This window comes from Pseudopodoces humilis, chromosome 1 (assembly GCF_049639895.1).
Source record: "Pseudopodoces humilis isolate 2021_Gansu_Grassland_sample_001 chromosome 1, ASM4963989v1, whole genome shotgun sequence".
Classification (NCBI taxonomy): Eukaryota; Metazoa; Chordata; class Aves; order Passeriformes; family Paridae; genus Pseudopodoces; species Pseudopodoces humilis.
In genome coordinates, this window is record NC_142200.1 from 128,569,082 (window position 1) to 128,597,062 (window position 27,981).

A 27,981-nucleotide genomic window follows, 5' to 3' on the forward strand; every position below is an offset into this window, starting at 1 on the left:
TCCTGAAGGAGAAAGAAGCATATTATGTGAGCTTTTAAAATAACATATAATTTTGGGGTTATTGACATAATCCCAAATAGGACTCCTTATGTAAATTTGGAAAACCAGAACTATTGCTTCACCTACTGATAAAGCGTTTTATGGCAGGGACAGAGGCTAGAGTTTGCATGGAAGTACCATGACTAGTTTCTAGATTCAATCCTCAATTTTCTTAGAGCAAAACCTTATAGCAGAAAGCAGCAAACAAATCTCTCCAACCTAAGTCACAGATGAATGCCAGAAAAGTCATGACAGAATGAGCTCTCATTTCAGGTCTATATGGTAAATGCTCAAGGAAAAAAAGGGTTTTAGCAAACCTGCAAAAAAAATTTAGAAAATTTTTTCTGACTTCATGCTGCCCTCAAAGATAGCAAAAAGTGCTAACCAGGTGTTGGAATAACCTTTTTTGAAAAGGTTTGCTCTGCAGTGCAACAATAATTTTCAGACTTTGATAGCAAATCTCATTAATGCAACACATACAGAATTCCTCTCTCTTCTCTACTCAGATAAATTTAGGCAGTTAGTTCCCCTTCTCTATGGATAAAACAGAAGTCAGTAGCAGAAAATTGCTATAGTACAATTATCTAGATCATCACACATAAGGCATGATCACGAAAAATCAATCCCACCACATCTAGAATTGGAGGGCAGTGTTTTCATAGCAAAGTTTGGCAAGAAAAGCCCTCAAGAAGTGGCCTAGTGCAACCTCCTGCTCAGAGGTCTAAAGACACGAGGCTGCTCAGCAGCCCATCCAGTTATGTCTTAATGACCTCCATGGAAAGAGATTCCCTAAACTCCCTAGGGATTACTAGGATGTATGAGAGAGCTTTTTTCTTCTAGTTGATTGCTATGCAGTAAAAGCAGTTCTGAGTGCAAGAATTTGAATAATGAAATGTAACAATTACCCTAGTTTCAAAGCTCTTTCTTTTGCAACTTTTTTTTTAAAACTTCTACTTTAAAATAAATCATTTCATAAAACACATCAGCAACATCGAGCATTAATCTTTTTGCTTGCTATCTCCACTCTTCTAACACATTCAGACAAATAAACTATCACTATAGGTTAAAACCCACATACACATGCAGATTAATTTTACAGGTAAAAATACCTCACAAGATACAAGCAAATTTGCCTATTTAATTAAAACATTTGTTTGGTGCTTTATTTCTATTTTATTTCAAAGAGTAAAAATAGAGCCCAACTAGGTATATTTTTCAGGGCTTTAAATATCATTGAACATATTTGCTATAATCCATAAATTTGCACAAAAATCAAAAACATATAAAAATTACAATTATTTTACATACCAACAAGCCTTATTACATTCAGTGTAGTGTTGGTTAGAATAGGTGCATTCACTTTATTGAGGTTATAATCTGATCTCTTTCTGCTCTTCAGAGTTTCTCGAGAAACACTTGAAAGAAAACAAAATACAGCAAATGTGAAAACATTCAAAGACATACAAACAAAATTTAGTGGAAAATACGTTATTCCTCCTCCCTTCTTTCACATGACAGTATATCTTCCAGTACAGAATTTTATTTATGTCAAAGCACAACTGGGTGTGGATTCTTATATTTAAGAAAGAATCCTGACCTAATTTACATAGAATTGTGCTACAGAATGGAATTTTTGACTTTTATTCTAATCCTGGAGTTCTGCCAGCCTCTGTCTTGCCCCAAAAGTCATTTTAATCACTCTGACTCAAATTCATAATTCATGAAGAGAATAAAAACAACAGAAGTCACAACAAAACAACAGGCAGATCAGTCCAGCTACAGCTGGAAGTTACTAGGTATAAATAGAAGAAATTTTGAGGAAGATGAAACTAAGAAAGTCATTAAATTTTTCATACATTTTAGTCCTAAAGAGGCAGGAAGTTGGACTCTATGATATTTGTCCAACTGGACACATTTTAATTTTCTGTAAGAGAAACCCTCTTCCAGCTGCCATATCTCAAAATTATATTCTTCCAAACATTTCAATTTCACAGCACAAACCTATGGACAGCAACTCTTGTTTGTTCCAATAAAGGAAATTTTAACTATGTCTCCTCCTCTTCTTTGAAAGGAGGCAGTATACATGATGTATCTTATAGAAATAATCATGCTAACAATATTTTATCCTAAGAGTTATCTTATAATTACTCTGCTACTCTGCTTTGATCCAAGTGCTGGCATTCTTGTTGTTCTGCAAACCCTACATAAAAAGTTATCCTGCTTCACAAAGTCTGAATGTACATCTAAGTGTCCTAGACAGAAATTTGTTTCCAGATCTTTTTAAAGGATACGAAGTTAACTTTTTTAGAAGAATATGTATAAATAAGATACTTTCTTATATACATCAAAATAGAATATGTAAATTAATTTATATATATCTATGTGTGTATTAAAGAAAAAAAAATTAAAATTCAATAGTACTGTCTTCAAGCTATGGAAGAATCTAATTTTTTTTCTTAACCTCAAGAAGTTTACTGCTCTGCAGAAGCCCAAAATTCCAAGCATTTGTCTGCAAGCAACTGCTTTTGACACAACAGAAATTACACATATAAAGAACAGCTGCTAAAGAAGGACCTTACTAATCAGTTTTCCACTACCTGCTTCAGGGAGCCTTTGTCTGATTTCAAAATGCTCCTTTCTTCAGGTTTTGCCTGCAATAATGATAAGCAGTTCAATGTTCCTCCCCATTCAGGAGATCTAAGTACTGAGCCTTCTAAACATGCAAGCAGCGTAATGTTTATTTGATTATTATTCCACTGTTGTAGATTATAGAAACTGAACTAATTAGAATACTGAGATGAAAAGCATGTGAATTAGACCAAAGACACACACAGCCTACTTACCTTTTTATCGGGGCATCTCCTGTCTGCTCATCCACATAATCTCTTTTCAACTCTTCAGGAACATCACTGTCGCTATCATACTCCTGATATGCACTTTTTTCTTGTTCATCTGATTCATACTGTCAAAAAAAAAAGAAAATAATAAATTGACTACCATTATTTTTCTTATCATATTGCCACTCATTTAATGTTGCACTTTGGTCACTTTTCGGCTTTTACCTTGACTGGGATACAAATAACTTTGTCACCTTTCAACCAACAATGTTCTTTAAAATTGGAAAATAATAATTTAGGTGGAACATGTCTTGCTAACCTTCAGGAACACTTGACTTCAGTGGAAAAAAAGTACTAATTCAGTGCAAAACAGTTGAACTTTAAACAGCATGTCTGGTTTTCCGGCACTTTTAAAAGCAAAGCAGCACAGTACTGCAGGTAACAGATTGATGTACTAAGACACTTTGCCATCGCTGCCACACAAAATAAATCATCATTTACTGAAAGCACTATATGCATTTTTTGGGTTTTTTTTGGTTTTTGGTCTTTTCCTGAAACACTCCATACCCCATTGGAAGCCAACACGTCTTCTGTCTCATCATCTTTGCTGTCAGCCTGAATTTCAAAGGGGTTTCCTCCGTTACAGTACTGCTCAAACAGCGTTACCGTAGATGAAATTGCTGAGGCAGGCTGTTTACTTGGTGACACTGATGGGGAACGCGACTGCTCCAAGAACTTAAATTCCTATCAGTAGAAATAAATTATGTTTCAATCAGGCATTTTCAATATTATGACTCCAGTTCCATAAAAAATAAACAATAAACACTTCTGGACAATTAACTTTCAGCCAAAGTTCGCTGCTTATTTAAGCATGCTTTTCACATTGGCTCAAGTTTACCTTGAAAGTGGAAACCTTACACTGCTGATCTTTGTACTTTTCAAAGTTTTCTACTACAACATGCAATATATCTGCATTCTGAAAGTATTTACTGTCTAAAACAAGGTGAAAACTAATTGTGTTTTTTATTTCACAGAAATAAGGAGATTAAAAAAAATACTTAAGTTCTATCCAAAAATGCAGTTTTCTCTACAGAAGTTACCTAGTAATTTACTAAAGTTGAAATTTTCTTGTTGATATTTTATTTTTATAAGTTGTCAAAATTTTTTATTTCTCAAACCCACTTCAGAGTTTCTGATCACCAGGTGAGTGCACAGACTTTTGTAAGTGTATGGACCAAGTAGGACTGAAAAGGCATGTTTTTTTACTTTTTTTTTCCTAAAAACACAACATACCTCAGATGACATACAATTTTTATCTATTAAACTCTAGCTATTGATATTCATAATGGCAAAATGTACATTTAACTAAAGGTTTAAAGATCAAAACACATGCAGCCAAAAGGACTATAATGTTGGATTTCTGTTTGCTTAACTAAACCAGTAACTTTATGCCATTTTCTGCTGCTCCAGTTCTTTCAGTAGTATGGATGGATTTATAATCTCATTTCTTTTGCTGCTGGATGCTGCCTCCCTTCCTTTCCCTCTGTACTTTTAATGAGCCAGTAGTCTATTGCTTCCTTCTACAGTTAACTCCACAGAAGTTGCAAAATTATCTTCCTTAACACTGCTGTGCTATAACACTTTTAAACTTCAGCTATAGCTTTAATCACAGGCACCATGTTTTATTTGACAAAACAATTTAATTTCATCCACCACATGCTAAAAAACAAAAAAAAATCACTTCAGATTATTAGAAGGTGAGTACACTAATTACTTGCTTTCAGTTGGACTTCACAACAGAAGAGCAGTATTTTTCCTTTCCAAATGTGGCTGTATGACCTATGTTTCCAGAAACAGATGCCAAATTGGTACAAGCTAGTGAGCGCTCATGCAACTAACTTTAGGCACTCATCTTTTAGCATCTTACTGTCAGACAAATGATTTAGAAATTAAAAACAGATATATTCACAGTACATTGAAACATGAAAAATAAAGGCTAACATTATGCTTACAACTCTAGCATCTTTCATAAAAACCTGTGCCTGCCTGAAACAGAAACACTACTGTGTTCAAAAACATTCCAAATCCATTTGACTCCTACGTTCCTAATATCAAGAAGTAAAACTGAGGAGCTTTTAGAAGCCATTAAAAACATTTGGACAGTAGTTCATGGATCCTACTACTTCTTAGAACACCATGATTCTTTAAGTATTAATACATTTGTATATTTTATTTATAGAACATACATGAAGCTGCAAAATACTAAAGCTTGATTTAACAGGACAAAGTTCCCAGGTCTCATTCTCCAAAAACATTCTTAGTTCTTCAAGACGGGTTCTGAAACACAAATGAATACTCTTAATTGGCAGAAAGAGTAAATTAAAAAGTTGGCAATTACTTCACTTCTGCAGTGAAAAGCTCCTTCTAAAACTGTACAAAAAGTTACACTTTAAAACAAGTATTTAAGCAATTCTTCTGAACAACAAACCATTCAAAAGCTGTGGCTACCTAAGCAGTGTATTTTTATGACATCTCTGGAGAAAGATATTCTTTGACATTCTCGCCAAAATTTGTAAACTAATTTTTGTAGTCAAAACCATTACAAATTATAGAGGGACACCTATAATTATGCAGAAGTACTGGATCTTTTTCCTCTGTAAACTGTAGAAAGCAATATAATATATACGAAGACTCCACTAACAGCACAACAGCTTCTGAGAGCCCACGTAAGACAGATGCTTCTTTCAAACACATTGAAGCCAACACAGAGCAAAGGGAAGTGGAAAGAACTAATATTCTACAGACATCTCAGCTTTTCAAAGAAAAAACTTAAATGGCTATTAATCTCTTATTTTCTTCATGGCTTATTTTTATTTTGGTATCAATACAGTAATAAGGAAAAGTAATGAAACCACTACATCTCTGCATTTCTTCTGTTGTTTTTAGCCACTAGAAATGCCTCCACTCTGTCATAAGCAGAAACAGCTTTATTAAAGAAACAAAATTTGTCATATAAATGGCAAATAGAAAAGACACCAACAGGTGTCTTAGGACTCCTATGTCTATAGGAAAAGGCACCAATGAATGCTTTTTGGGATCACACTGCTCTATCTTTTCTTCTTAATATAGGCCATATTGTTTTCTTTAACAATTAACAGTAGGTAAATGATGCACTGAGTTTCTAATTGGGCAATAAAATATTCTAGGAATACCACAAGTTCAATAATGAACTACAACCACCACTACAATTAAACTTTGCTTGCCACGATGAAGTAAGTAATGTGTTGAGTTGTGACTAGTTTGCTTTGTCTATTTAAATTCACCAGTTAAATACCAGTTAAATAGACTTCAAGTTCTATTTTCAGGTCATTGAGTACCCATAGCTTGCAGATCTTCTCACAGTAAAGCCAGCAGAAACAACAGATAGAGATGCTGTGAAAACCACCATTAGAAATTAGAAGTGTTTGTGAGGGAGACTAAGATGAAAGAGTCATAGAAAAGAAAACACTTAAAAACCACACAACAGGTTTTATAGCATTTCAAATCTGAAACCAAGGCTCTGACAGAGAAGTTGAACAAATGCTCTTAATTTTCACCAGCATATTCATCTAGAAAGGGAAATACATGAAGACCTGATGCATTCATTCTCTGAAAAGCTTAAGTGATCAGACATACCTTTTTACAAGTGTATCAGTACAAAAAGTAAATTGCATTTAAAAAATCCTCTTACTATGCTCTTTGCCAAAAGCCCATTCTGATTTATCAGAACAATCAACTTGCACCCAAAAAAAAGGCTTCCTGTATGCTCTAGTACTATATTCTCTTCTATGCTTTTTGAATCACACAGCCAATTCCTTTCAATATTTTCTCTCTGTTGGCCATTCTCTGTAACACCACACTGCCCAGGAGGCCACGCATGTCAAATTACACAAAGAACTGATTACTTCTAGACTCTAAGCATTTCAGCTCTGTGTAGCTTTCATGTACTAATGAATCCTTAAAAGCACTCCTGCTTTTTTCTTTCCCCCTCCAATTAAATGCCCAAGAGAAGTGAAAGCCACATTAGCTTGATCTGAAAAGGCAAGATGCTTAAAGCTTTTATATAAAACAACGTAGGGGATATAGCTCTGAGACAGGGGTTTTTTATGTTTTTCCTTCTGAGGATGAAAACATCAGCCAATTAATCTTCACAATACCCATGCAGTATAAAACATGTAGAAAGTATTAGAAGGTTTAATATAATTCAATTCATGTCAATAAATATTTCATTTTATTTTCGCAAGAATTACATTATCTAAAAAAATCACAAGTTATTTCAAAAAATTAGTATTTCTATACATATGCCATCAATGTTCCTTAACCTTTATTTTACTCAAAGATAATTCAGCAAATTAGTCTATGATTCCATAAGCTGTTAAACATAAGCAAAACCGCAAAATTATATTTACTTAACCCAACAAGGCATTATGTGATAAGTAAGTGTAGTAAAAGATGGTTAGGTAGACCAAAATCAGTTAATTAAATTCAGTTCAGGATTCGGAAAAAATTTAAAGAAATAAAAATAGGTGGCATCTGCTGACAAGATATAATGTGGATCTGATTATGGCTCAAGTTTTTCAGACAAGTGGAACTGAGGTCTTCATGAAATGTCCAGAAAGAATTCCTAGCTACAAACTACCAAAGCTGGAAGAAATTCCAAACCACATTCTCATCTTCTGAATTTGCACACTGTTTTATGTTCTCATGCCCTAATTTTCATACTTCAAGGATTTCAGGCAGAAAGCCTCAGACTTTTCAAATGGTTCTGGATGTATTAGTTGTATGACAGCTCCCAAACAAGAGGACAGATCAAGACTAGGAAAGTAGGTGTTTCCTAGAGCACGGAAGGCTGTACTTCTCATATCCTCCTAGTTTTTACGCTCAGAGAATGTAATGCTAGACAGCTAGAATTAAAAAGTTGTCAATCACCCAAACCAAAACATTTGTAAAATCAAGGCTACTAAAACAAACAAATAGAAAAGTAAGTCTTGATGCTGTTATAGCCATATATCATTTCTGAGTCCAGAGAATGACTGCCCATGACAACACGTGACTGGCCTCAGATATCACAACAGAGCTGACTGAAATGTAATTCGATCCTGCCAACGAACAAGCCATGAAAATATGACTCAAAAGGATGGACTCAGTTCTAAATATCTTACTTGACGCAAGATAATTGCATATTGAAAAAAACATTTTGTAGTCATACATGATGACTTTTCTTAGGCAATAGCATAGAAAAAGAAGGCACAATTTTGCTACAAAGTATGGACTTCAGAGGCGTTGCTCCACAGGATGCAAGGAGACAAGAGACAACCTAAAAAACTACTGAAATTCCACATTAAAAAGTTGTTCATCTTTATCTAGCTTGCTGCTACAGAATTATGGTTTTCCACAAACACAGTGGAAGCAAAGGCTACTCTATCCTCTCCCTTTCTCCAAGGTTCAGAGCCTTATTCTCACCAGGAAACATACACTCCTGTCAGCCTCAACACAGGAATATATTATGCAGTGGAATTCCTATGGAAAGCATTTACCCAACAATAACAAATTTCATTAGAATCATCCACTGCACATATAATAGTCTCACCTGTGATATGTCTTGAAATAGTTAACACTTTGTTTTCTGATTGATTCCTGCAAAACTTCAGACTTACTGCCACAAAATTCTTCTCCAACCTGCATCAGCCTAGAGTAATAAAACAAAGTTTAGACATATTTATTAATTTCTTAATACTGCTGTTCCAACTGTGAGTGTAGATGTATCTTCATAAATGCAGAGCACCAATGTTACATTGCAATGTTAAGGTTGCATTCCGTAGAAGTTCTCATTTTCCTTCAAATCCTATCACTGTGTGCCATACACAGAGGCAAAGAGCCATAAGCAAAATAAATGTATTTTTCAGAGCCCGCTACACAGGGCAAGCTGTCAGTTCACAGTCTCAATCTGCCATTTTTTAATCAAAACAGAAAGATACAGTATTGTACAGGTTGGCAGTGTCACAGTATTTTTCTGCTTGACTCAGACTCCCTTTAAAATCTCTTAGAATAAAAATTGCTAGACCTGCACATATCTTAAAAGGAGACAATACTGAAATCATATCACACTTAAGCAGCAAAGCAGTTCAAAGCTACCTCTCCTAAATACATCCTCATAAACTCTCATATATAGAAGAATTGCTTTTCAAGCTATCAGTGCATTTGAATGACATTGGCATCAAAATGCAATAGCAGCCTTAATCAACAGTGCTATCTTATCAGAGCTCGTTTGTGGACATGTATTAAAAGCATCCTTACAACCACACCAGCATACCTGCTGATAACATCAAGTACAAATATGAAGTCATCGTATTTGAAGTTAGACAGATCTGTTCCCAGAAGATATGTTTTCACCTTCAATTGAACATCCTACAAAACACAAGTTTTTGTACACTTAATACACTAAAGACAAAATGTGAAGGCTTGGATGCCTGGTCCATTAACACTTGTTAGTTGCTTGGACTTATAAATTCTTCTTTTGAGATTTAGAATAGAATTTCATTTTCTGTAACATGGGTAATTTCTTTAAAATAATTTTATAATCAGTTTCTTTAGCACTCTGTAACACAGATATAGTCTACCCTAGATGCTTTATTGTCAATGCAAAAACAGAACTCAGCCTTTTCATCATAAATTTTGGGTGACACTGCACACCAAACTGACCCAGCAATCACACCAGGAATACCATCAAATCAATCAGGTTCACAAGGCTCCAGGTTCTCCATAACTATGGTTACACCAGAAATATAAAGCAGTATACAGAGAAAAGCACATGTGAAGAAAACCTGTGTGGCAGCACACAGGTTGAAGGAAATGGGATCAGACTGAAAGTCCTGTTACTGTGGTTTGGTATCTTGACTGAGTTTGGAAGCATTGCAACCACTGAGTCACAGAAACTATATTTTTGTGGTCTTGATACATTCAAATCAAAACAAATCACTTTAAAAAAAAAAAACCTGGAGACATTTCTTTAAGAACATTAGTATAAGTATAACTATAATTAATATCAGAGAGGTGGAAGAGGGAAGGGAATACTTAGGGGGAAGCAAAATTTAAAAACTCATACCTGCCATATTCGTGAAAGCCCGTGCTCCAATTTCTTTTTCACATAGTTGCGGTCAAAACTGTTCTCTTCAGTTCCAATCACATTGTTGCCATCTGAAACTTCAGGTTAAAGGCACCGTAAATATTTCCAAAAGCTTTGAAAATGATCTTACACATTTCCTTAGCTATTTCCTTACTATTGATTGTGCAAACTCCAGAAGAGCTACTTTGCTCTAAACCTTTGAATGGAAACGAATAATGTACATATAAGCATTATATGCAAATGCAGACCAGGACAGTTTCATCACCTGCATACTAAATACCTGGCCCAGTAGTGTTCCTTAGGTACTAATGTACTGCAAGGATCACAGAGAGCTAATCCTGACTGACCCTTGCAGTTCTTCATTGCTAGGCTTCACAGCTTTTTCCAGAAAAACTCCTCGCTCAATTTCACCTCCCTTAGAGAAAGAGCAATTTTTCATTTTGTTGTCTACCAAAGAAGAGTCCAGAAACATAAACAACATTCATCTGTCCTCCATTCATCAGCATCAAGAAATTTTTATCAACAAAGTTAGTGATCTTTCCTTGTCATGCATCATCCTGAATCCAGACCTTGCAGTCTAGATGAGTGTCATGTAAATATTGTGAGTATCTTACTAGAGGCCAGTAAGGAATGGGATGCTGGATACAGGATTTTTATCAACTTTTTGAGATGTGTGCAGAACAGACCCTACAGCATTGTCTGGACTACCACATATTTAAAAGAATGAAAGAAAAAACATCCACTAACAGGAATTATGACTTCTTTCAGACACTGACAATTCAATTAAATCAAAATAGCAATAGAGCACAGCAGTCTGACCATGTTTTGATTGTATCTTCTTCAGATCATCCGGTGCTCACTGTCAAGTGAGCAGTGTCCTTCTGTAACAATCACCAATTATAAATAGCACTTAGCAGTGCCTCATTCTCCCAGTCCTAGGACAGACTCTTTGTAAGAAGGAGAGTGTCATATACATTGTGCTTCTCTTCATCAACCAGATTTCTCTTTTGAACCTTTCAGAGTATGTTTCTCAGAACAAGAACTACTGCCTATTATAAGAATGTTTATATAGGTTTAACAGGAACAACAAAAACATGACATCTTCTACATCTGTACCTCCATTTAAATACAAAAAATAGATGTGGGGAATATGAATACTGAGAAGGATGCTGGCCTTACTTGATTTCTTTCAGATGGAGCCATAAGGTGTGGCTGGACATGTTATTAAATTATGAACTTTATCAAACACTGAGAAAGCTTTATCTGTAAGCTAGAGATTACAGTAGTGAACATACAAACACTACCAAGAACAACTGGCAAGCCAGTTGAGTTAAAATGCCTGCCCACAAAGCTGGAACTCAAGAACACAGAACAAGCATAAGAACCAGCCAGAACGTAAAAGTTCCAGTACTTTGAACTGAGTAACTCCTCATCAAAATTAAAAATTTAATAAAACACAGTCTGGAATTTGGGTTTGTATTAGGGATATTCATTTTTCAAGGCTGCAAACCTGCGTCCAACTTTTTCCTCTGTTAAGACATTGAGACTGCTTTTGCAGGTTAACTGAGAATTTACCCTAATAACTCAAAATGAGATGATAAAAGGCTGTTTTATGTGCAAACAAGACCTAAACATATTCCATACTATATTTACTGTTGCAGGGCATGCAAAAAATTTTCCTTATGAAAGAAAAATCACGAAACAAATATTACCCACTGCCTACATAAATCTAGTAACTGTACCTAAATATGCTTATCATCTGAAAATAATAATTCTGACAAATGCATTTTCCTGATCTTCCATTGAAGATTAAATGAAACATAAACAAAAAGAATCTAAGAATCCAATTTGTATAAACAGAAAACCTCTAAGTGGATTTAACCTTTCCCAGACTATCAAGGAAACAAAACTAGCCATGTTAGCCACAGCAGAGTCTTCGTGTGTTTCTGCAACCTCCCCTCTTTTAAACTTCTGCAGACTGAAGCCAATGCTAAACAAGCCAGTCTCTTTGTCCTTTTCTCTAGATTAAAACCACAGTCCCTGTACTCACGAACTGCCATTCATGGAGGAATGGTTGGACACACACTGCAATATAGATGTTATTGTTCACCAAATAATCAATGGAATATTATCACTCTGTCACTCTCCCAGTGGTCCTGGTTTATGGCTGGTCATGCTACAAAGTCTTGTTTCCAGTCTTTTAATGAACTGCACTGCAGTTAATTTCACACATGCAAACACATAAATTTAGGATAACTTCCTTGAAAATCAAGGACTGCACAAGCATTTACACATTTTGCATTGAGGATTTTGGAACAGATAGAGGACACATACATATTCATAACTCCACATAAAAATAAGGCTCAAAACCATCCAGGAGTTATTATTCTAGATGCCTGATTTAAATATAGTAATTCTTCAGTTTTTGCAGAATTTCTCAAAATTCAAAAAGGCAGCTTTCAGTCATAACAAAAGGTTTTTGCTTAATCCTTGCTCAGTAGAGGAAAGGAAAAAGAAAGGATTCAATCAAATCTGTCTTCTAGCTTCACTCTTTGAATACTAAGCAAGTCTTCCACAAAATTTAAACACTACTATAAAGGAAACATTTTGAAAATTAAAATGGTTGAAATCAAATTTACATCCTGCATCATTTCCTTCTTGCTTTTCTTTGACTCTTTTACAGATACTGGAGCTATTATTAACTTCTACCCCTAGAATTACACTTGTGAAATCAGGAGTTTAAATGCTATTGTGATCATTTTGCCGCACACTTTCAGGTCTTCTGTCTTATGAATACGTGTAAATTATGTCAACATCACAGTAAATTTCATGGTATGTGAAAATCCAGCTGAACCAGACAAGCCCTCACACAAACCACTGTGACTTCGAAGTTCACTTTGCTTTGAGCAGGTAAGACAAAAATTATCTGTCTAGGTCCCTTTAAAACTCATTTTCTGTTTGATTCTTTACTAAAAACATAAACAATGCTCTGGGCACAACAAACAGTGTAATGGAAAATTTTTCAGTAATTAGTTTATTTTGAAGGATGAAACCCCATATTACATCCATTTGCTGTTTACCGTACAAACAACAAAATCATAGACTAAGTATCAGCTCATTAAATATGACGCAACATTTCATGATATGTTGATAATTTTAGTTCAATAATTTTATCCTCAGTTTGACTAAACAAGTTCTACATATAAATACTTAATTCTGTCTTTCCAAGGACTTCTTTTGGGTAAGTTTCACTACAAAAAAACATAGAGCTTTACAAATAACATCTTTCAAGTCCAGCTTCTCACTTCTATAGTTGTGTCTGAAGATCAAGAGGCCCTTTCCACATTTAAGGCACTTTCTAAGAGTGCTGAGATTAACTGGGACAACACTGGGACAGCCATGAGTTCCAAAAATTATAAAAGCCACACATAGTGGTACATCTACTGCTCCAGTCTATGTGGCTTATTTGAGGAACAACTTTATCATAATCTCCTGAACTGGTTCCCTCTGACATACATTCCCATTCTACAGGAATTTTACTCTTTGACTTTATCACGTATCACAGCCATTGACTGTGTCTTGAAATCAATAAGTATGAAATGAGAATTCCATGTACAGTTTTAATGATTACTGTAGAATAAGCAATGAGTTTTAGGAAAAAAACAACCAGTAGATATTTATAGTCCCTCTGAAATTAAACTCTATTTGTAAAATTCCCTTCTGCGTGCTTTATCATTACTGAGGCATTTGAAAAAGTGATTCAGTAGATCACTATATTTCAGTTGTACATTATAGCTAAGCAATATCTCCAGAAGATTAAAAACTGGGTGACAGAAGGTTAGTAGTAAACATACCAAAACACTCTGGCATGAATTTAAAAACAGTGCATTTAAAATTATGCATCTGACTGTATATACCACTTTATTAGGCTTAATGGTTCCTGTAGAAGGCAGATTATTTTCTTTCCTCAGGATATCACAAATAACGACACTAAGGGAGAACTAGTTTTATAAGAGCATATGTGGCTGACTTAGGAGTCTACTATGATCATTTTTCCATTAAGAAAGTTATTTATGGTACCTGCTTGATTTTACATTGGAAAAAAGACAGCAAAAGGGACACAAGAGAAGAAAATGTAACTATCTTATTTAAACTGTAAATGTAAATATTATTGAGAATGGGCAATTCAATCAAAACTTTAGAATCTTTCTTCACATAGCACATCACAAAAGCAAATATTTCAACTCTTAATTTTACATCTGATATAGCTATAAAAACTTTCATCTCAAGCAATGGCTTCAACCCAAAAAACAGCTCCAGCAATCCAAACCAATTTTTTTTACTGAAAAAAAAAATATATTATTTTTTTTTAAGATTTCACAAAATAGGGGAAGGACATTTCCTCTAAGCACTGTTTACAATAAAATAATTTATATGTGCAAAGCTGGTGCATACAAATATTCATTAAAAAATTAACCTTATACTGAAGGGTAAAAAAATCCAGTGAGTGCTTTAGTCCTTACTGCATACTGTCAGCAAAAATGCTGAAGGCACTGAGTCAAGACCACGAAGATACCAACACATAAATTAATAACTTGAGCACAAGAAAAGGTATTTCCAAATATCAGAAGTTTCTTACCAGAAGACACAACTTCTGCCTCATCTTGGTCATGGTTCTCATGCCACTGCATTGTCCGGTAGTAACTGAGCATGACTTCCCAGAGGGCTTTGCAGAGATCAGCAAGGCATGGAATGTAGCTGTCTGACGTAATATGCTGCAGAACAACAAAACAGCATCGTGAAACTTCAAAATCATGTTCATTTTTTGCTGCACCAAATTCATATAGCTGAGCTGGCATGCATCAGTTTCATTTTCAAATGCATTTTAAGAAGTGACAGATTCCTGATTTTTGGTCAACTAATCAAATGCTGTTCAAAAGTACAATGTGTTTTTGTTAGCATCTCTTATTTTCATTTTCTCAATCGGCCTGTATACTAACGACCTCTTACATTTATTTTACAGTGACACAGATACCGAAGTAAGGCCATCTCACTATCAGAGGGATGCAGCCACCCCTGAGCGTCAGTTCAACGACACAGACTTTTGTACCTCAGTGCTACAGAGAAGCCTTCCTGGCAAACACCCCATTGGGTTGAATGATCTTTAAAGAAGTAGCTTAAAAACAAACAAACTTGCTGATTCAGCAATTTTCTCTACTAACTTATCAGGAAATGTCGCTCTTACTGTATTCCGGGGCTTTTGGTATCTAAAATCTAAAGTTTGCTTGTGGAAATCACTATACTTGAAGACATATTGACTTTCGGGTGGACAGGAAGTAAGGACTGCTTACTAAATACCAAGATAACTCCATTTAAACTAAAGAAACAACTGAATTTCTTTAAGCTTATACTAGAACAAGGAAAATCAAAACTTGAGACTGAAACAGCCAATCTTTGCCCTGCTCCAACAATATTCAAAAAGAGAAAATATGTAAAAGCATAGCATGTTGCTAAGGAAAGAAGCACTCAGTGAAACAGTGACTCTGAGTGCATATGTACTAACTTTCATAAATGCCTAAGAATTTTTGAAAACATTATTCTTTTTTAAAAGATTCACATTACTATAATATCCAGTATCTGACTTCCAAAAAGATGCAAACAAAACAAAGAAAAAAGCCACTGCAGTCCCTCACTACCCCTACACAATGGAAATAAGCAAGATGAGTTCATTTTGACAGATTTTTAGAAACACATAGCAGAGTTTCTGCCTCAAAAGGAATACTTCAATTTTATATTACTTCCCTTGCTTAATTAAAGTACTCCACAACCCTTTACATGTAAAGGGCATCCTGGCTTAACAGCATAGGCAGCCTGAAGAGGGTTCTCACTTGACCTAAACTAAGAGAAAGGCTCATATTTCTGTCTTAAACAATTTATTCCCCAACAACTGAATGAATAAGATCAAAACCTACTGTTTTTTCCACAGGGAGTTAGAAATTTAATTGCTATGATAGTTCATTTTATTCAGCACCCTGATTTCACAAATGCATTACAACAGGTAACAGCCAACACTGATTTCCCATCTGCAGCTTGTCCCTAAATATCTAATAGTTTCCAAGATAGTCATGAAAAATTTAAAAAGTAAATTTCAATGAAATTACAGCAATATTCACAGTACAATGAAGTCCCAAAATTTGATACCTTATTTGTACAGAAGACCAGCCATTGCAGGGTCACATTAACTTAAGCAGCATCTCATTAAGGCTTTGCATTAGTAAAACTAATAGAAATGATGAGGTAATAATTTTGTAACCATGCAGTTAAAGCCACCCTCTTTCTGTGTATTACAAAATGTAGTACTTCCAAGTACCTGAAAGATCCTTCCACATGCTCAAGTACAAGGATAAATAGCAACACACAACCTGTACTTTAGAGCTGGTCAGAAGCAGCTCAGTAATAGTAAGTGTAAATAAAAAGGCTTAGTATCATTAGTATTTGCAAGAAATGAGAAATGAACTTAAGGACTTATAGACATATAAAGCTAAATAAAAATAAAATCTTGGAAGAAAAGTTCATCAGAAACAAAGAAACAAAAATAAAACCACACTCTGAAGGCTTATAGCAGAAACATGAAAGGACTGCAGTCCGGAGAACAAAGATAAGGGTCTGCTGGCTTTCTGTAGCCAGAATTCATTTCAGTTAAGTGGAAATACCAACTACCCAGAAACCTACTCATTATGCTCATGAATACTAAAGTCAATTATTCCAAATAAATTATTTTGCTTATCACACTCACTTTTGAAGGCTCTTAAGATTATATAAGCTTTTTAAGTCAAAGAGGCACCTATTTAAAATGAAATGGTTTACAATGCAGATGTGTTGTTTACTAGTGGCAGCTACATGATCCCAGGAGATAAGTGAAAAGAGAATTTAAGCTTTCTCATAAAAATTTTTAAAGTTGGCATAAAAAATTAACAAAAAATAGCTACCATAACAGAAATTATTTAGGAAAAAGAAAGGCACCACTGCACCTTTGAGACAATCAGCTTTAAAAATTTCAGAAGAGCAGCAATAAAAAAATTTTAAAAAGACAAAAACCAGAAAATGGATCAGAATATGAATTTTTTTCTCCATGTGACTGTATTTTAACTTAATAAATTGCAACTGATGTGGTGGGGCCTTAAGTTGATGAAGTATGATGAAGGCTTAAGTCTTTGACTGAAACTAACATCCTAAAGAACATTCAAGATAGAAACATAATTTCAAATTGTAATTCAATGTTAGAACCACCCAAAATAACTCATGTTCTTCTTCCCCATCACTGAAGTTTTAGAAAATTTCTCAGGGTATAACGGTAAAATCCAAAGTGAAAAACTTAAGAGTGAACTAAAAATGTTACTCAAAGAACAGTAATTCATTCTAACAACATTAAAAATATGCAAGAAACTGCACTTAAAATTTGTAGCACAGGAAAATATATGTATATTCCCAGCCCATGATCTGCCTATCATCAGACTTTTGCATCTCAATATTATAGCTGTCCCTTATCCTGGCATCGAAATTGCAAAATTAAATATGAGAATGAAAATGAATGATACAAAGTCAGGAACAATAGGAAGACTCAAATTAAATTAGAATCTTTACAAGAATTCTTACTGAAATGCAGTATCAGAGAAAGTGTGAATACTTCCTAAATGCACTGGAATAAAGTTCAAACACAATTATTCCAATAACTATTTCCAGTAGCATATCATACTGAAGACACACATTTTTAAATCTTGGTGTTTATTTGTCAGATGGAGTGGACAGTAACTCCAAGGTGCTAAGATTTAGTGCAATCAAAATCAACATTAAGTTATGAGTAACAAATATCTCAAATAGTCATAAGCTGTATTAAGAAACTAGAGTAGCTACAGGGTCCCTACTGACAAAAGGTGCACCTACAACAGTGAGAAGATTCAGATTAAAAACCATACATATATGCAAGAATTACATACTGTACAGAGGTCTTTGTACTGTAATTTCTGAAACTTGGTGTCTGTGTTTCCTGCACACAGCTCCACATATCCAAGGACCACTTGAAACACGGTGTTGTGAATGGCTTGGGTGAAGTGCATATGTAACTGGTCCATTGCTGTCTGAAAGAAATGGAGCAACATAAAATCAAATAGTAAAATTCAATTTGTCATATGCCATCATCTCTTAGCCATCATCTTTTAACATACATATTTTTCAGTACTGAACACTTGTAAGCATGTCCTCCAATCTCTCAAAAATACCTAACACAGATCTTGGTAATATTACAATATGGTCACATAAAAGAGTTCAGGTATTGCAAGTAGAATCAGTTTCCTCTGCTATCTTCCCTCTGTAATTTAGGGTTTTTTATGCACTGTCACTAGTAAATATTAATAATCTATAGTTAATTCCAGAATTTGCTCACTCATTTATTTACCCTCCCAATCACTGATAATGTGTCAAAAAATAAATTACTTGAGATTCATACTCTTTCTCTCAGTGGAAACACTGCTAACTAAATAAAAAATATTTCCTTTGCAATCATTAAAATTAAAAGCACAATTACAAAGTCTTCATCCACTTTCCAGAGTGAAAAATCCAAAGTACAATTAAGCATTAGAGAAAGGCATGCACATCATATAAATAAATTTCCAATAACACTCCTCTTTTTGGTAGAAAAAAAAAAGACATCTGTTTAAAAAAAAAGACTACCTTTTCCAGGAAAAAGTTACATGTACTAAAAGTTACATAATGACTATGTATCATATTCATTTTGCCATAATCAGGTCTGAGTTTCTGGTCAGGAGGTTTCCCAAATGTCCCTGTTGTTAATAAATTGCATATAACATTATTCCATTTCAGAAACTGAATTTTCTCACCATTTTCACTTACATATAATCAGCAGATTTGAAAGTGTTCAGTTTCACTACGTCCTATTTGACATTTTTATCTACTGACAAGAGCTGAGAACTCAATCACTCCATAAGAAATGAAGAAGCAATTCTACTTAAATCCCATTGAAAACAGACCATCTTCTATAGCTAGTCCTAACTTGAATTAGTCGAAGAAAACAGAATGACAAATTAAATAATGTAAAGTATTGAAGATACCGAAGGATCTTGACATTTTGCTTACTGAGAAAAGGTAAATACGGGAGAGATTTGAATAACAATGCAATTGAATTATTTTCAGGGCAAGTTTAAAATACATACTTTACTAGTAATAAAAAAATGTCAAAACCAAGTCGCTCTGTAATGGAACAAAGCAAGCAAAACCATGCAGTAAAAAATAACATTTTCATTTTGTCAGAAACTTCATTCCTCTCCAACAAATATCTGTCTTTCTCAACATGTCATGCACTTGACATGCAGTGAATGCATTGTATCTACTTTTATTCAGTAAATAAGAAATTCAATTCAGTGCACTAAAAAATGAAAAAGTCTAATTAATCTTCTCCCCTGATTTTAAGGTTGCAATCTTTAGACATTCCAATAGTTCTGCACATTAACTAAGTATGGGAAGATAAATCCATTTCTATCCCCTATTGCAGAGCTACATTGTTATTACAGTCAAGCCAGGAAAGAAAGAACCCAACTTTGCTAGAAAGGTTCTAATTAGAAAGAAGCAAAACACATGAACAAAAATTTAAGACAAACCCAAGAAAGGCAATCTTATATCAGATATGCTCCTGAAATCTGGAAAGAGCATTAAAAAACCCAAGCATAATAAAAAATTATTTGGGCTCTTGTCCTGCCTTCATCAGGGGACAGGTGCTTTGACTTCATCTTTAGCAACTTTCTGGGGGAATCTCTTCCCTAAGTAAATCAATCCCTGTTACACTGCCACCACTACATGCAGCCTGTATTATGAGCACTGATCACTGACAAAACATACCTCCAAGAATTTCATGTCTCCTCATCCCCTTTACTTCACAAGACCTTGGTATTAGCTCCCATACTTCATATCTTCTGAAAGAAACTGGTTAATTCCTTCTCAGAGAAACAAACCAGTATGAAGACTCAAGGCAGTGCACCAAACGGAAGAGAACTCCATCCTATGCGAGAACTTAGGCCTACCCTTATATACACAGAAAATGCTCTAGGCACACACAGATACAACCTTCAGGACATGTCCACAGTATGTGTTTGACATGCCATGGGATGTATTTTACTGCAAAACAATCCATCTCCTCACGTGTTACATTCCCATCATTTTAACAGTACAATATAAAATGGAAATACTCAAGGCAGAGGTTGTGCACAACCAAAAACAGACCTAGCTATAAAAAATAGCATTCACATGGCCAAACAGAATGAATAGTGTGAACAGCAGTATAAACAGAGCTGAAATATGCAACAGTTACAGTTATAACATGTCCAAAAAACTACAGTTTGCAGTAACACACAGCTTACCTTTAGCAAGTACTTGTTAAATTACATGAGCATTATAAAAACCTTTGTATATATATATATATTTGGCGAGATCCATCAGCATTAGTGCGCTGGTTTTGGATAGCATAGAGTTAATTTTCTTTACAGTAGCTGGTACAGAGCATGGGGCTGTGTTTTTGAGTTGTGCTGGAAACAGTTGATAATTCAGAGATGTTTTAGACATTGCTGAGAAGGGCTTACATAGGGTCACTTTCGTGCTTCTCACCCCAATCCTCCAGAATGGGCTGGGGGTGCACAAGGAGTGGGGAGGAGACACAGCAAGGACACCTGACCCCAACTGACCAAAAGGATATTCCATAATATATGGTGTCATGCTTAGTAATAAAAGCTGGGGCAGGAAGACAGAATGGGGGATGTTTGGAGTGATGAAGTTTGTCTTCACAAGTCACTGTTACACATGATGCAGTCCTGCTGTCCTGGGGATGACTGAGCACCTGCCTGCCCCCTGACTTTGCCATCACACATCCTCCTCCAAGGAGGAGGAAGCAAGCAGCTGTGTGGGGATTAGCTGCCACCTGGGATTAAACCAGAACAATTAGGAAAAGGAATTTCCATCGCAGCACTCAAAGCTTCATGCTGTGACGTGACTATTCTTTGTGACTTCCGTAGAAGTTAAGTACTAACCTGTGTTTTTCCAAGCAGCCTGTAAGCCTGTTGAACCTTTGTATAATGATTGATATCAAAATTCTTGCATATTTTGGAAAGTGCTACATCCAATTGTTCCTATAGAAATGAAAGAAAAAATGTGTTAAACACTAAATAAAAACAGGCCAAGTAATAAATTACCTCAACAACAGCAAGTGAGAAAGATGTTTATTTAACCAGTGTGATAATTATGGTTGTAAAGTAACCCAGTCTGCATGTGACTGGACTATTCTGAGGTGTTTAAGTGTTACTTCTTGCAGTGTAAGTGCTTCAGTGTCAGCCAAAGAATTCCGCCACTCCCAAGAACAAGCAAGAATACTGAAGTCAAATTCAGAGTGATGTTTACTTTGAGAAGGCCAGGAACCTCAATATGTGAGAGCAGGGATTTCTAAATTGGTTTACTTCTACCTCTAAGAAAAACCCAGATCTGGGGGTTTCAGCTCAATCAATTCAATTATAGACTTCTTAACCTTCTGACTGCATCTCTTAAATGGAACTAACACTATCTGAATAAAAATTATCTGTCATTGGGAAGACAGCCATTTATAGAATACTACATCCGCGCAAGAATCAGTAAACAATGAGAGAGTCAAAAAAGAAAGTAGAGAACACGAATATGGGTTCTGCCAGCAGGGCTGTGTCTGAGCATACTGAGTAGCTCTGCTACAAATGAATTTCATCTATCATGTAAACTAAGTGGAAAAAAAACTTCAATAGGATCATGTATTTAATGACTAATAAAGCTCTCAAGAATTTGATTGTGTAGCTTAATAATATAATTCTCATGTAGACACCATAATATAGTCAGATACACAACCTAACTCCAGTCCTTTTCAATCAACAATGAAAAAAATAACAACAGAATGGATCAATAACATACACAGTTAACAAATATTTTCTTTCCTTGCTAGATACTAAAACCATTTCACTTATTATTTAATGATCTTGCAATACAGTCTTGCTTTTAAAAATAGAAACCACAGTAGAAGAGTGTTTAGTCTGTTATGTACTTAATCCACTGGAAAATTTTAATGAATTACATCATTAGTCACAAAATATTTTTTATGTAAATTCCAGAGATTTGGTGGGAGTTGGTCATTGCACTTTCTTCCCTAAGCCAAATGGTAAAAGAACAACTAGCCTAAAGATTCAGAACTTCTCTAAAACATTAGTCAGCAACTTGAATTTCAGAAATATACTGATTTTTTTAAAAAAAATTCCTTCTGTTGTTTCTTGCAGAACAGCTGTACAAAGAGAAAAACTGGGATATCAAACTGCCCATGAACAGAGCTCTTAAACAGAGAACATTTATCTTTTTTATTGAATTTTTCAATAGTTCTTTCCACTATTACTACCTTGCATTTTATTTGTAACATAGTATAAAAGTAAAATCTATATTAAAATCTAAATTAAAGAAATACAAAAAAAGGAAAGAGGAATGGACTTAAGTAGAGGCACTAAACTATGGAAAATACTTATTACTGAAATCCTAACTAGCAGAATATTATTCTATATTAATTAGACCATGTATTTCTCAGCAGTACTCCATGGACCCCAGGATGATTTATATTTCTTTCATATGCAGAGGCGTAAGTCCAGTAGAAAATAAGATACTTTGACAGAAAGAAAGATATTTCTATAAATTCAAAAAGAGTAAATAAAAATCTTGAATGCACTTATTTAGGTAGCTTTTCACCAACCAATATGGCACATTTTATCATATTTTGCTAAGACCAGAATTTGCTCTTCAAAGCTGTTACCAGAAGGAAGATGTGTGTCTCCTTTTAAGCAACATCAGTATTTGCTCACAAGGAGAAAATGAGTGCTCACTCTTACAAAGCCTGTTTTAGAGTGGGAAGAAAACAGTCATTCCATCAGCTCTTTTGAACCAGACATGCTCTGAACAACGCACTATCAAAGAAAGACTAAAGGAACAAAAAAAAGCTTTGCATAAAAGCTGAAGTACAAAGACGTAATTGAAGGAAATTGACAAAGTTTTAATTTTAAAGGGAATTAAATAACAAGGTATGATAAAACATGTACTAGTCTGACTTTCTGAAGAGCATGTAACAACGGGTATAGACAGCTGCTCACATATACATTATACATACCTACATTGCTAGACTTCTTACAAAAAGTTTGACAAGTTCCAGCTCAAAATTACTTAGCAGTGGAGTTCAAAGAATTCCCTTTCCCCCACCAATTTCCAGGAAGACACTTAACATTTTATTTTCCTTTGCTTTTGTGATATTGTCTACCAACTAAAACCAGCTTTAGTCTCATCCTTCACAGCTATTCAAGTCTTATTTCCTACAGCTTAGCACTGGTCCTATCCAGCAGTTTCCAGATTGCTGACCTCTACATTTTCCTGTGAAACTGTGATCTCTTGTATAGCTTATCCAAACCTACTGGCTTGCTATAAATTTATTTCCACAACTCTTTAGAAGTTCAATACTTCAAGTGTTATGTGACTTTTTTAATTCGACTGCTCTACCACTTACAGCGAGCACAACTAATGAACTGGGTCATAAAATGATAACATATTGCAGAGCATTTAGGTTGATTATAGCACTGAAGTCTATATGAACAGCAATGGCTACAGCATCCAAAGAGAGTATTTGAAAGAAATGTACACATTCTGTAATTGCTAACAACATTTGACCAGAAATCTCTAGCATTTAGAGACTAAATCCTAGGACATACTTAGAGATTAAATATTAACATATACTTAATAACAGTATATTAATTCTTACCTCTATTTGTTCCAGGGTGTCTTGCAGTTTTGAATTTAACTCACTATTGATGAATGAAAAAAATGTTTAGAATACAATTACTGCTAATATAAACATTTCAGACCATTTCTTATTTCTAAAAACCCTGCTACTGAGCCACAACATAGTAGTTCATCATAAACCATTTAGCTGCTGTTGCTGTGTCAGACTGGCACCATCGCATCACTGCTGTGTGGAAAGGCATATTATTCTAGGTTTGTAATGCAACAGTGTTAAGAGGATCTAAATAAGACTCTGTCCTGCTAGGATTTAGCCAAGCATTCAAAGACATTCCCAACCCCCAAGAAACTTGCTATAAATGTTTTTGTATGGCACTGTGGTCTACAGCAGAACATACCCAGAAAGGTCAGGGCTGTCAAGTCTTAGCAAACTACAGTAATTTTTTAATTTGTTGCTCAGGAACCACTTACAGAAATGCTATAGGAAAAAGAGAATTTAAGCTTTTTCAGAGAAATATTCAAAGTTGGTATAACAAATTAACAAAAATAGCTACCATAAGAGAAACTACTTATGAAAAAGAAAGGCACCACTGCCCCTTTGAGACAAACGGCTTTAAAACTTTCAGAAGAGCAGCAATCAAAAAAAAAAAAAAAACAAAAACCTACTATGGTTTTGTTTTGAAGGGTCAAAGCAACAAAGAAATAGGCACAATATTCTCTTCTAGCACAGAAAGCACAGTTTTCATTAAATAATCACCACATCTGATTTTAGACAACTTCCTTCTGGGCTGTGAATTTTCTGTTTAGGGGCCAACATTAATTATCAAAAGACGGATTCTAGCATCTCTGCTTAATTCCCTATGCTTAAATGATAACACCCATCACCCTCTTTTTTGTTTCCATTAGATAAATTGGGTACAACACCCACCAAAGAAAAGTTTAAGCAGAAAAAAAGGCATCAAAAAGCCCATTAAAAACCATTAAACACTAAAAAGAGTAGCCAGTATTTCTTTATAATAGTTTCTCTATATGCAATGAACCTTCAAACAGAACAACCTTCACAGTAATGTTACTACATCTCCTGCTGGAGTTTGTGAGCATTCCCTACTATTTCTTTTTTTTTTTTTTTTTAAAGCAATGAAAACATTAAGTCTTTCTAAATTAAGAACTGCAGCTATTTGGATTTGTTTTGATTCTGAGATTCTGAAAGCAATTTCTTCATGTCAGCATGAAAGTCTGCACTTCCTAATTTCATTGACAAGAATCAGGGTAAGTTATCCTGCAGAAGCCATCTTACTATAGACAAATAAATTCCAGAATAAAAACTTCTCATTAAAAACTCAGCTCAGGTATCTCTAGGTGAAAGGCTGGAGCACAGCTGTAATTCACTTTTACTTTGAAATTTAACCTGCCAACATATTACAACAGTTACAAAACAATCATATAGTCTAAACATTGATTATGTGCTGTTATGACTGTGAAGAATGGTTAGTTGTTGTAGAGGGAGGTGGGATACTACAGAGAATACTTACACTTTTGTAACTGCCACAATTTTAATTTTCTAAGCTAAAAATTACTTTTCAATTAAACTTTCTTTAGAGAATGAGAATCAATGATCACTATTTTATACTACTTACAAATAAAATCATACAGAAGCTGACATCTGCATAATGTCACCCTACCTTATACAACTGTAGTGTTTGAAAGTGCTGGCGGCTTTCTGGCATTCCAAGCACAGCTGAATAGCTCCTGGATAATCCTCTTCCTTAGGATAAAATACAATTGACAGCTCATCTGAAGCAACAGTGCAATACCCATTTTTGCTTGCATGCTTATGTATAAACATTAAAAATAAAATACTTTGCCTCTCCACTTTGTCTATACAGTAAAGAGTGAGGGTCTACTGCAGCATTTAATGTGCAAGTAGTTTAGAGTTAGCAAGATCTGAAAACACACTGGGTAATACATTACCTTATGCTAACAACTTTCTGTATTGTTTCCTTATCCATACATAAAAAATACATCACAAAGCTTTTATTACAGAACAACTAACATCTTTCCAGTAAACTATTCATGAACATGGAAAGAGGTTAGTTCAGGCACTGACAGGCTGTTCCCACAGTTCATAAAACTCAAAAGGAGACAAGGAAGACATTCCCAACATTATGGGAATGTTGGGAACCAACATACCCAAATAAACACTATTTAAAATTGACACACCCAGCTCATTAGAAATTAACTTAAACACAACAGAGTCACAGAAGGCCTCAGGAAACAAAGAACACACTATGGATGCATTGTCCTAATATATAAGATGAATATCCAACACGTAGACATCTCAATCAGGAAGCATTATGAGGATGTCGGGACAAAACAAAAATATACACACAAAAATGTAAAACCCAAGGATGCTACCAACAAGACATGGGCATTGCCTCAGATATACCTATTATTTTTGTGTTCTATTAGACATGAGACCAGAAAGAATCCTGGAATAAGAGAAATCCTCTTTAATAGCTAAGAGCTTCTGGTTTTTGTCATAATTACATCTGTTCTATTATGTGCTTTAGAGAGCTCAAATGCAAAGCTGTTACTGGAAGTTCGGTCATTGATTGAAGAGTAAAAACGCAAGGGTAATTCATATTCAGCTATTATCATAGAGGAGTTTCTGAAATTAAATTGGTTTTAACAGCAATGTTCTAATGCAGATTGAATTTTATTAAAAAACACAAAAAAAACCCAAACACATTATGCATTAGATGAAAACAGAACAGTACACTGGTGTAAAACAACTTCTGTATTTATAACTCTTTAAGTCTCTCTCCACTGGAAACCTGGTACTTGCTCCATTAAGTCTAACAGTGCTCAAATCAGAAAGCCTGCTTGTGTAAGATATAATATTAATATATTCCAGATGTTGCTCAGCCCTGTAAGCTACTGTAGCTTCATTCCAGGTCTTTTTTTAATTGGGAATCCTTTCAAAATGCTCTTCTGAGAGTGGCTACTAATAGTTCTCATGCATATTCCAACCTACTACCTTCTTGGAATACAGAAAATAAATGGGTCAGTAGTTCAGATAACTTACTGGAAGCAGACATTGAGCACAGCTCCAAAACTGCACTCTGCCAAAAACAGCAGTTCCAGCCCTTAAAAATCACTGACCAATTATTATAATCAGACATTATCATCTGTGTGTGAATGCAACACCCACGCCCCCTCAGGACAACAACTGCCAGTAGATAGTGAAGAGTTTATTTCCTGTGTAGCAAAATACAGGACAGAAATTAAAAGCTAATCATTGTACAGGGCTTACTGAGCAGAAAGCATTTATGTCACCTGAAAATGAGTGCAGTTTGCTTGGTAAAGAGTGAGAAAGCTTGCTGACACATGGCGACTTACTCAAGATGGAATTAAATTCCCAGAATCCTCAAAGTTAAAACTATGAAGATTCAATTTCCAAATTTAATAACTGGGTATTGTCATCATGACATTCCATCCAGTTTAGCTGTAAATACTTGGCAAACTTGCAAGTCAAAATTGTTACACGACATGTACTATAGCTGTCAATAAAATCCTGAGGCTTTCCTTCATATAATTCAACACCTAAAGACAAGATCTTAGTTTGCTCTGTGCAGAACTGATGCCTAGAGCATTTTTAGGCAGTATACATAACAGCATTAGAATTTTTAGTGTCATGGCCTGCATGCTGCAATGTTTTCTACAATGGAATTAAAAAGCCAACCCAATGAATAACGACAGAAGGCTACTACATTTACAAATAAAATACCAAGCAGGGATGCATCTATATATTTGTATATATATGTCTATATCTATACATATTTATATCAATAAAAATTCATTATCCAGACCCAGCATATCAACAATCAGCTAAATCTCATCTTTTTTTTTTCTTCCCCCCCCAAATATCAGGCTAAGAAAAGAGGTATAAATTGAGAGCAGGGATAAGGGAAGACCCCACAGCATTTTTAGTGAATTAACTCAAGCTTCAGTGCCCAGATCTAAAGGTGGGAAGGAGTTTTTGATACTCTCCCCCAACAGATGGGCTATCTAATTTGATACAAAGTTTTTCTCAAT

At 34.9% G+C, this 27,981-nt stretch overlaps 1 protein-coding gene across 1 annotated transcript in view; it reads right to left on the reverse strand.

The window, feature by feature from the left end:
- Nucleotides 1-27,981, reverse strand: part of VPS50 (VPS50 subunit of EARP/GARPII complex) — a 76,499-nt gene that overhangs the window by 29,345 nt on the left and 19,173 nt on the right. Inside the window, exons 9-20 of the mRNA XM_005518801.3 lie at nucleotides 25,569-25,651; nucleotides 23,909-23,951; nucleotides 21,135-21,233; nucleotides 18,039-18,179; nucleotides 14,681-14,816; nucleotides 10,021-10,118; nucleotides 9,229-9,323; nucleotides 8,506-8,604; nucleotides 5,123-5,213; nucleotides 3,444-3,620; nucleotides 2,883-3,001; nucleotides 1,348-1,454 (exon numbers count right to left, since the gene is read on the reverse strand). Of these exons, the coding sequence (XP_005518858.2) occupies nucleotides 1,348-1,454; nucleotides 2,883-3,001; nucleotides 3,444-3,620; nucleotides 5,123-5,213; nucleotides 8,506-8,604; nucleotides 9,229-9,323; nucleotides 10,021-10,118; nucleotides 14,681-14,816; nucleotides 18,039-18,179; nucleotides 21,135-21,233; nucleotides 23,909-23,951; nucleotides 25,569-25,651 (1,288 nt within the window). The remainder of the gene's footprint in view (nucleotides 1-1,347; nucleotides 1,455-2,882; nucleotides 3,002-3,443; nucleotides 3,621-5,122; nucleotides 5,214-8,505; nucleotides 8,605-9,228; nucleotides 9,324-10,020; nucleotides 10,119-14,680; nucleotides 14,817-18,038; nucleotides 18,180-21,134; nucleotides 21,234-23,908; nucleotides 23,952-25,568; nucleotides 25,652-27,981) is intronic.